At 42.3% G+C, this 10,824-nt stretch overlaps 1 protein-coding gene across 2 annotated transcripts; it reads right to left on the bottom strand.

Annotated features, from left to right (window-relative positions):
* On the bottom strand, positions 1 to 6,201 carry LOC139749361 (uncharacterized). 2 transcript variants are annotated; one of them, XM_071663113.1, is made up of 5 exons: positions 6,065 to 6,201; positions 3,883 to 3,923; positions 3,089 to 3,223; positions 1,156 to 1,299; positions 1 to 477 (listed from the first exon to the last, which is right to left on the bottom strand). In XM_071663113.1, exons 1-5 carry the CDS (start codon positions 6,095 to 6,097, stop codon positions 459 to 461), a joined length of 372 nt encoding a protein of 123 aa, XP_071519214.1. In that variant the 5' UTR covers positions 6,098 to 6,201; the 3' UTR covers positions 1 to 458. The 2 variants fall into 2 exon arrangements, with proteins under 2 accessions (XP_071519214.1, XP_071519215.1); XM_071663114.1 differs by having other exon boundaries at positions 314 to 477; positions 6,110 to 6,201.
* Between the last annotated feature and the right edge of the window lie 4,623 nt (positions 6,202 to 10,824).

Genomic DNA, 10,824 nt, shown 5'->3' with positions numbered 1-10,824 from the left:
TTTTTCTTCAGGGAAATAAAATTTATTGTCAATATTTCATTTAAAAAACAAGCTAGAATGTTAAGTGGCATATTGCTATACTAGAACCTTGTGTACACTTGAAAGTTGTACAAATGTAACCAACCTTACATCTAAAATGTCATCAAATCACTAAATCTAAATATTTTTCCAATTTCGTATAGCGAAGTTTATAACATCAGCCTTACGAAAATCATATTGATTTAGGTTCAACGGCCTTGGCATTTACTCCGTACAAATTTAATCCATTACAAATGTATTTACTTATAGACATTGTTGTAACGAATACAGTGTTGTAACGAGTCGTACCGAATACAGGATCACAGGTAACACGTGTACACGGAGGTGGTCAGATACAAGTCACATTAGATGGTAACACCGTGTCACATCTTGGCCTGTAACACTGTTGGTCTGGCGAGCTGCTGGTGGCCAAGTGGCAGTTAACCGTTGTAGCCGTTACTGTAGGCAAGAAGGAAAAGGTTAGATCAAGTCTTTTTAAGAATTAAATTCAAGTATAGAAGGATGAAATAATATTTGAAGTACTTTTGTGGACATGCACAATGGTGACCCTGTATAGAATCATTGAGAGAGAATATCAATATGGTTAAATAATACAATTTAATCAAAGATTCTTAGTGGTTTACTCTTAAGTATAGATTCTCTAAATTCATTTCTAATTAAGAACTAGGGTTCTTGATGTCAAGTGTTTTACAAACATTAGAGTAACTAATTATACCGGAATTGTATCAATTTTATCTATGTTGAATTCACATCTGACCAACACATTATTCCTAAAAAAAATATTCTTTTCATCTCCTCAGGTCATGATTTCTTGCTAACACTTCCTCTTTGGTCTCTTTATGTACGTTAATATTTCATTTTTTGCAGAATAGTAAACAGATATCTTTTTCTCAAGTCGATTATAAGTAACCTTAATTCATGTAGGGTAAACTATAAACAAATGTATTGAATTTATTAGAAAAGTGGTCAGTGCTGACCAGGCTAGCAAGTATATAGCTAAGCCGTTTCAGATTGTGTTTACTCGAAATGAATAGATTTACCTTAAAGTTTTACAAAGATTCCGCAGATACTGCGATCCTAGAAGTAATTTTCCGATATAAGAAGAGAGTCACTTACCCTTCCCTGGTGCAGTATCTTCCACATCCAGGTTGTAGACAGCACAAGCTTTGGGGACCATTGCTCTTACAATCTTGGTTGCTGTTGCAATTGTGGAGCGTCCGGAAGCAATTGAGATTAGGAACTGGAGGCGGGCAGTTAGGCCTGTTGAAGGTCGTTGTGGTAAACAAATGTCATAGGAAATTATACTTAAAGTTATGCCACTCCAAAAAAAAAAAAAAAAAGAAAAAATTCTCCACAATGATCCAGCTTTTTAATCTTGACGGTACACAAGTGTAGAGGCTACAAGTCACTGGTATTCGACAACATTCCTTTGTACATGTAATGTTGAGGAGTTGTGTTGGTGGCAGTTCATGCAGGCGAGTAGTGTGGCGAGTGTTGGATAGAGCTGGTGTTTGGAGGAGTAGTGGTTGTTGGCAGAGGAATTATTGGTGGTACTGTCGGGTCTGGGTGAACGAACTAATTTCTCTGGAGAGTGTAGAAGTATCAGAGGAATACATGTGTAGAAAAGGAAAGCGTTGGCAGCTTGTATGAATTACAGGTTTGATCTTATACGAATCAAGATGGAGAATATTTGCGAGATTAGTGTGTGCAAGTTTTCACACATTCGCGTAGTTATTCTAATTATCTTTGCCGAGGTGCCAATATTTACGTCTAGAAGGGGTTGATGAAGAATGTGTAGTTTAACATTTTCGAGAGGGTGTTCAGCTGAACCAGCAAGGTAAGAGATTGTGTAGGTACAGGGAGAAGGATCAGAGGGGAAAACAGATAGAATGTTAACAATGGTCAGGGATACGAGTGGTGTAGGAGACAGTTTGCACGTGCGAAGCGAGAGGGACATTGTAAAGCTATGAAAGCCTTGCCAGAGGTGAAAAGTAGCTCAACTGAATGAATGGCATTACAGTTAAATGTTTAAAAGAGGATACTGTTAACTAGTTATTAAAGACTTTCAATGCATTAATGAATGATAGGTGTTTGAGGACTAGCGTAAAATTTGTACCATTGTATAAAGGCAAAGGATAAGAAGGTCAGCGTTCGAATTACAGAGGCACAAGGTTGTAGAGTGTATGTGGCAAGTGGTGTGGGGAGTAATGATGCAGAGGGTAATGGCATGCTCAGAACATCAGACAGTGGAGTAATATTCGTGAATCACGAGTTAGTAGAAATTGTGGGAGAAATAGTTTGAGAAATACGAGTATACGGAGAAAGCGTACTAGAGATTCTTTGTGGAAGACGTGACGAATACATGGTGTGGGAGTAGATATTGGAAGAAATAGAGAGTTCCAATCAGAAGAAGAGTGCAGGCGGCGGCGCAACAAGAGTATTATGTCATCATGGCTGTTTGATCTGTGTACGGACGGGGTGTTGAGGGAAGTAAATGTAATGATCTTCCAGAGACGATCATGTCTGAAGTTTCTTGTGGTTGGTCGATTCTAGATGGTTAGTTGCAGTTGAAGGACGAGGTGAAAATTGCTCAAGAGATACGGTTTAAACCTATACCGAGAAGTGGGAGTTCAGATTAAGGTGCATTAGACACACGGGTAATGTGTGCAAGTGACGCGGATCTTATGTTAGCGCTACCTCGCTAATGTGGAAAATTGGAAGCGAGTGAACAACAATCGCGAAAGGGACAAGAAAATTTTCAAATATTTATGTATAAATGATGAGCAAGTAATCAGACCCATTGACATGTTCAGTCTATATAATTATGACCATTTATGGAGATCACAGAATTCTGCAAATTTCTTAATAGTGGAACAAAGTTTAATATGAAATAAAGTTTAAGATCAAAGAAGTTGTTCTGTGGGAGATATTTTAGGGAACAACCTTTCTCAGAATAGAGATTTTTTTCACCCAATTGAAAGATTTTAAACTACACAGTTAAACATAGTAGACATCACACATGTAATCATAAAACCATAAATAGCCTTACGACGTGGGTTCGTATCTGGTGACGCAAGTCGACCCTTGTGCGACCCGACAGCAAAAAGTGTTGTAAGGACAGTCTGTGTCAGTGTCGCACGGGTGAGTGATGTCATGGCCACTCTCGCCCACTGGAGGACAAACTCTGGGGAAAGAAAGACATGTTTAAGGAAGTTGTGTACATAATATAATGAACTGTATAATATTTTAAAGTCGATATACATGGTATATAGGGGGAACATGTGCTACAAGCAAGCTTCTCGGGTATCATATGCTTCATTTGGCTTCACCGCAAAAACATTTATCAATTTCGATTTTTGCAAGAATGTGTCAGGTTTACTAGCACCATCTCCGCTGAACTTGTCGCTTCAATATTGATGTCAACTCGTATACTTTTAGTTCTGTATAGTTCATAACACTTATAAATCCTTCCTCGTCTGCTTTCGACATTGTTACAGATGGTAGCCTTGCTGAATGTAAACGAGTGTTAAAGAAAATTTACAGAAAAACAAGGTTTGCAGTAATGTTGAGATTGGTTCGAGAAATGAAAGATTCCAAAATTGTTATAAGACTGGCAATTGTCAGTTTATAATTAGGAATGTAACGAGAGGAACAGACAAAGTAGGAATGGAACAAGACTAATAGACGGAGTGGCGATGACTGAAACAAGGCAAGATTACAACTTTTGTAGACGCGCATGTTGATGGTACGATAAAGTTCACTCATACATTGTGTTCAGTGGGTTGTAGGTGGTCGTCCTGCTGGACGACAGTGTACTCTATAGGATGGGATATTAATACTCACGCAGAATACGGCCGGGACGCATCCACACACCACATCAGTACCTGTAGGAAGAAAATTAATGTAAATTCATAAATGAGAATATCAGGTTTACCACAAAAATTAAAGATTCGATCACTTTTGTGTTTGTAAGGCTTTGAAAAATTCCTATCAATTTTTTCTATGCAACTCAAAAATGTGATTTGATATTACTAGAAATCAGCACGATTTGGATTCAAATTAAGAGTGTTCATAAGATTGCATTTGAAAACCAATACTTATAGTATTTTGTTTATTCCATCCGTTGCTGGCAGACAAATGAAAATGTGTGGGAATACACTGTGTAAAAGATAAGCAATGTAGGATACAAGGGAATGTACATAGACCACCGGGTCTTTGAGGTTTGAGATAGTGGACGATATCAAATTCATGTAGTGTGGTAATTTTAGAGATGTAGATATGATCAGAAACCACTTGGAATAAGAAATTGTTACATTCCGGTAACCACAGCAGAAAATCTGCATAGAAGTTAGCATATCGAGGATTATGTAGTTGAAAATCTAAGAAAAAATTTAGAAAATTACAATAAGATTTTCTCATCGACTATTATGGTTCATATCGGAGATGTGGAAATCACCTCGGAATATGTCATTTGTTATCGCTTTTCTCGTCTTCCTCAGGTGCATGTATCCGATAAATGAACGAGATAGTCACGCATCACCTAGTGCAAAAAGTTTCCTACAGTCTGCACACTCACGCTGAAAAGCGTTTGCTTCCTTCACCAGACCATTCATAAACAAAGTAAACCACCTTGGTGACGTGTGACATCGGGCTCCACCTGCAGGAGGGTAAAAGTCGCGTCTAATAAGGCTTAGTATTCGGCAGTAGAGGAATACAATATTGTCAAGAATGTATTTCAGACCACTGCACATTTCACAGTCAGTGGATGCAATTCATGCTTGGTCTGGAGAAGTCTTTGGAGAGACGTGTTGGGAAACACGAGGATTAGTCTATATATTTGACAGTTACCTGCATATTTCTGGCTTAGTTATCCTGCGAGTAAATAGTTAATCTTTGGCGGGATTATATTCTCGTATAAAAAAACTTTTAGATGAAATAACTTAAGTAAAGATGGTCAAAATGAATTGATGCTCCAAGATGTAGTAAAATTTCGCATCTTCTCGACAAATTAGTCTGAAAGAATGTGTCCCGTGACGATATACAGCCCAAGGTTAATCAAAGTAAAAGATTAAAGAAAGAGTACTCTTGTCATGACAAGATCCACACACATTGTACAACGATTGGAAGAAAATGAATACTTACGAACTGTTGCCAACACGAACCAGTTTTTAGCCACCGTCGGTATTCCAGACCTGACACTGGGTAACAGTACACAACACTCAATTATGTAGCCAAAGGTATCTGTATATTGGTAATGTTAACCGCCATGTAGCGGAACACCAGTAGTTAGTTTCACGTCACCGGGTGTGATGAAGCTTTGGCAATTTGATTTATTTATAAAAAATCTATTGCAGCCACGTGTGAGGCACCTTCAGCGAAATTGGAATCTGCCACATGTCCACAGTTTGATAACCCGTTAAACTAGAATATGAACCTCGCGTCTTGGCAACAGACGAATGTTACTGTGGGAAAGGGGGAGCGTTACAGTCTTTAGATATATAGAGAATAAAACCTCACGATCACAGAACTGGAGAACTCGTCAGTTATGTCAGTCAATATCAAAGGTTTTTTGACATTCAACAAATATCCAATAATACAATAAGAAAATGGATAATTAGCCATAAACTAAAAAGCTGCACCAAAAATAATCTATCCCAGAGTTTAGTGATGAAGACGCCATAAATGCTAAATATATTTACATTACACAACTCGTGTAATAAACAACTTGTAATCCAACACGAATATCAAACCAACAACCAAAACATTAAGACGAACGGACCCCTCACTACACATTACAATCTGATCATGTATCCTCACCCCACACAACAATCATGTATACTCACCCCACACAACAATCATGTATACTCACCCCACACAACAATCATGTATACTCACCCCACACAACAATCATGTATACTCACCCCACACAACAATCATGTATACTCACCCCACACAACAATCATGTATACTCACCCCACACAACAATCATGTATACTCACCCCACACTACAATCATGTATACTCACCCCACACAACACACCGAAGAACACGACCTTCATCTTGATTCTTACAGCAAAGGAAACAACAGAAGTGAACGTCTTCCTTGCTCAGCGTCCGCCACCGCACTGGCCAACGCCATCCACGCTGTTCGTGAGGAAAACATCTCCTATGGCGAAGTGGACTTCCCAGGTTCTGAAGCTGTGGTATTTGTCTCGATATTCAGGGTCAGATGACTGAGGTTGCTCGTTTGATGCGATTCTTCACTGCCTGGCAACTCAAACTTCACCTGAGTCAACTTTGTAAAGTTTAAGATTCTGTAAAAGCTAAATCCACTTGACTACCTGTTACGATTTTACAAGTAAATAAGTACGGGACACATACGAAACTTTGTACAAACAAAAGGTGGGGTTTCGAACTGAAATGAAGCAAAGTTTCTGTTCGAATGACCGGCTAATCCAAGGTTCGGTTCGAACAATGGGTTTGTTCGTTGGTTCCAGTGCGATGGGGGTAATTAGCTCTACTGATTGTTCGTATGTTTGTGAACTACTTTTATCGTATATAAAAATGTCAAAGAACAAAAGGTAAATTTCATTTCTTTTTGTCCCTAAATCTCTTCTAATGTTCCTAGGTCAGAACAAGCAACACCACAAGGTGCGTGTGACCTTGGACAATATTGTTGCAAGTATGAACCAAGTATGAGGGAGACGTGAGATTAATCATCCATATCAGATCCTTCAGGTCAGATGTGTTGCCGTATGTGTGTATCACCTACACTCAAGCAGAGACAAACATACAGCGTCTCAGAGATCGTGGAACAGGTGCACATACCCTGGCCATCATCACCTGTGTTCTCGTCCTTGATAAAGTATAATGTTTTCATTTCCTCCATAAAGTTGATTGTTTTCCTCAACTCTCAATAATGACACCATGAATACAGTGACTCAAGACAAAATGCGCTGTGTTAAAACGTAAGTGTGTGGAGGAAAGGACACTGAGGCCACAGAGCGCCAGGGGCCCCATGACGTTTCACCCCCCCCCCCCCTTCCTCCCTCCAGCTACTGCCTTCCCCCCTCCCCCCGTGTACACGTGTCTGCTGGAGCCAACACCAACCAGCAAAAATGTCGAGACTCTTGTCTGGGGTGAAAAGCTGTAAGCATACATACATCCTGACTGCCAATGGTGAAGACAAAGCTGTGTACTGAACTATGGTAAGCTGTAGCGAGGAGACGTGTGTGTGTGTGTGTGTGTGTGTGTGTGTGTGTGTGTGTGTGTGTGTGTGTGTGTGTGTGTGTGTGTGTGTGTGTGTGTGTGTGTGTGTGTACAGTGGAAGCAGTGTTACTCATATATTATCGTTTATTCTTGTTTGCTGTTTCCCGAGTGAGCGAGGTAGCGCTAGGAACAGAGGAAACGCCTCGCTAGCTTACATCCATGCCACACCTCTCATGCACCGAAACTACATTGATATATATATATATATATATATATATATATATATATATATATATATATATATATATATATATATATATATATATATATATTCCTGGTCATTAGTTAACATTACGAATGTTAGAGTAAAGGTACACAGGCCAGAAGTGATACGCACGAAGCGAAAAGAGTCAATAATTTGGCAGTTCCTGTTGGAGAAGCTGGTGGGTTACTCTGGTGTTGGAGAAGCTGGTGGGTTACTCTGGTGTTGGAGAAGCTGGTGGGTTACTCTGGTGTTGGAGAAGCTGGTGGGTTACTCTGGTGTTGGAGAAGCTGGTGGGTTACTCTGGTGTTGGAGAAGCTGGTGGGTTACTCTGGTGTTGGAGAAGCTGGTGGGTTACTCTGGTGTTGGAGAAGCTGGTGGGTTACTCTGGTGTTGGAGAAGCTGGTGGGTTACTCTGGTGTTGGAGAAGCTGGTGGGTTACTCTGGTGTTGGAGAAGCTGGTGGGTTACTCTGGTGTTGGAGAAGCTGGTGGGTTACTCTGGTGTTGGAGAAGCTGGTGGGTTACTCTGGTGTTGGAGAAGCTGGTGGGTTACTCTGGTGTTGGAGAAGCTGGTGGGTTACTCTGGTGTTGGAGAAGCTGGTGGGTTACTCTGGTGTTGGAGAAGCTGGTGGGTTACTCTGGTGTTGGAGAAGCTGGTGGGTTACTCTGGTGTTGGAGAAGCTGGTGGGTTACTCTGGTGTTGGAGAAGCTGGTGGGTTACTCTGGTGTTGGAGAAGCTGGTGGGTTACTCTGGTGTTGGAGAAGCTGGTGGGTTACTCTGGTGTTGGAGAAGCTGGTGGGTTACTCTGGTGTTGGAGAAGCTGGTGGGTTACTCTGGTGTTGGAGAAGCTGGTGGGTTACTCTGGTGTTGGAGAAGCTGGTGGGTTACTCTGGTGTTGGAGAAGCTGGTGGGTTACTCTGGTGTTGGAGAAGCTGGTGGGTTACTCTGGTGTTGGAGAAGCTGGTGGGTTACTCTGGTGTTGGAGAAGCTGGTGGGTTACTCTGGTGTTGGAGAAGCTGGTGGGTTACTCTGGTGTTGGAGAAGCTGGTGGGTTACTCTGGTGTTGGAGAAGCTGGTGGGTTACTCTGGTGTTGGAGAAGCTGGTGGGTTACTCTGGTGTTGGAGAAGCTGGTGGGTTACTCTGGTGTTGGAGAAGCTGGTGGGTTACTCTGGTGTTGGAGAAGCTGGTGGGTTACTCTGGTGTTGGAGAAGCTGGTGGGTTACTCTGGTGTTGGAGAAGCTGGTGGGTTACTCTGGTGTTGGAGAAGCTGGTGGGTTACTCTGGTGTTGGAGAAGCTGGTGGGTTACTCTGGTGTTGGAGAAGCTGGTGGGTTACTCTGGTGTTGGAGAAGCTGGTGGGTTACTCTGGTGTTGGAGAAGCTGGTGGGTTACTCTGGTGTTGGAGAAGCTGGTGGGTTACTCTGGTGTTGGAGAAGCTGGTGGGTTACTCTGGTGTTGGAGAAGCTGGTGGGTTACTCTGGTGTTGGAGAAGCTGGTGGGTTACTCTGGTGTTGGAGAAGCTGGTGGGTTACTCTGGTGTTGGAGAAGCTGGTGGGTTACTCTGGTGTTGGAGAAGCTGGTGGGTTACTCTGGTGTTGGAGAAGCTGGTGGGTTACTCTGGTGTTTCCGTGTGTCACACGGTGGCTGCTGGTCTTCATGCGGGGTGGGGGGAGCTGGGGTGAGGAGCAAGGAGGGGAGGGAGTGAGTGTTGCACATTTTCTGTCGAATACTTTCCCAGATGCGACCGATGACGTATGTTGTCAGCGTACCTGATGGTATGAACATTGTGGTAACGTACACGAATGTAGACTCCACCTCTGCCACACACTGACGCATAATATCGTGTCCTTCGTAAACCTCTGACCTGCCATTATTGCCGGTGTTGGCGGGAGGCAGTAAACAGTATAACCTGGGTCATGTCGTGGGGTTTTTGACCCAGGATGACCTACTGCTCAGCACTTTGAAAATTTCTTTTACTTTTTATAACAAAGATTTTTTGTTGAGAAAACACACACACACACACACACACACACACACACACACACACTCACACAGGCACTTAGGTTGTTAAATCACCAGACAATGTCAAAATTGCCTTTATATGTAAAGATAAAGAGATATTCAGAGACATAGAAACACTATATATCAAACCTTGATCAAGATATGCACAACCAATTATGGTCATCCCACTGGTGGAGGAGCAGCTCTGCTGCAGAAGGCGAAACAGAAGGCCAACAAGATACTACCCAAGGTCAACGAGGTGTACTGGGAGGGTAAATGTCATTAGCCATGGAATTACCCACATTAGAAGGAAGAAGAAAGACAGGATATAGCTCTCATGTTTATGAATCGAACTGACAGATGTTGATAATGACCAGTTATCAGAGCCTGGGAGAATACGATTAAGAAGGGGACATGACAAGACGCTAGACGAGACATTACTCAGAAAAGACGTGAAGAAATACCTCTGAACTTTGGCGGATGAGTGGAACAAGACGAGAAGAAATGGCGAACGTAGAAAAGGTTAAAAGAAAACTTACACTGGGAATCAAGCGAGCAATGGATGTGGTTCTCTGGTATCCAACTCACACAAACGATACTTGACGACACACTCCACAAAAAGGAGGGTTCACCACACCCCACGTAAAAAGGGGGTTAGCCAACTCGCAGGTCAGCGACCCAGAGTTATCACAAAGGCTTCAACAATCCGCAGACTGTACAGTGGAGTGCCTCAAGGAGAGGCTGTTTCTCTGGACCTTCTCTAATCTACGCGACTTCCCTGCTTCATCCTTTCATCAGCAGGTGGCCTCACACTCGCACCACAACACCCTGGTACTACACAAGCTTTCTCGAGGCAGAATGTCTGCTTCCCACACACCCCCACCATTGCTCTCTTAACTCCTGACGGTCGTCAGTCAAATCTGCACTGGTCAGAAATCCCACTCAACAGTACACCAACCCTACTGAGTGTCACACTGGGAGATGCAGGTGATTGAGAATCATGAAAAATGTTTTAAATCTACCAGACGGATGTTCGTGAGAGACAGTGTATCTACATTTTGGGGAGACTATCGCCAACGAAAGGTGTGAAGATCTATCTGTCTGTCTGTCTGTCAGGCTCGGGTTCTCTGCCTCTAAGTCTGTTTCACACACGGGTCAATAACAGCAGGTGTGAGGTCAGTGAGGCGCCCTGAGACCGTGTTTTCCCAATGTTGTTTTCAACTGAGGTTTTTGGGACTACCAGTGGCGTCCTGGGGAAACCTGCTCTCCGGGAATATCCCATGTGAGGCCGCTTTCCCGAAATAGTACTAGA

The sequence above is a fragment of the Panulirus ornatus genome, chromosome 7 (genome assembly GCF_036320965.1).
Source record: "Panulirus ornatus isolate Po-2019 chromosome 7, ASM3632096v1, whole genome shotgun sequence".
Taxonomy (NCBI): Eukaryota; Metazoa; Arthropoda; class Malacostraca; order Decapoda; family Palinuridae; genus Panulirus; species Panulirus ornatus.
Note: the sequence above shows the minus strand (reverse complement) of the source record. Positions and strands in the feature narration are given on the sequence as shown.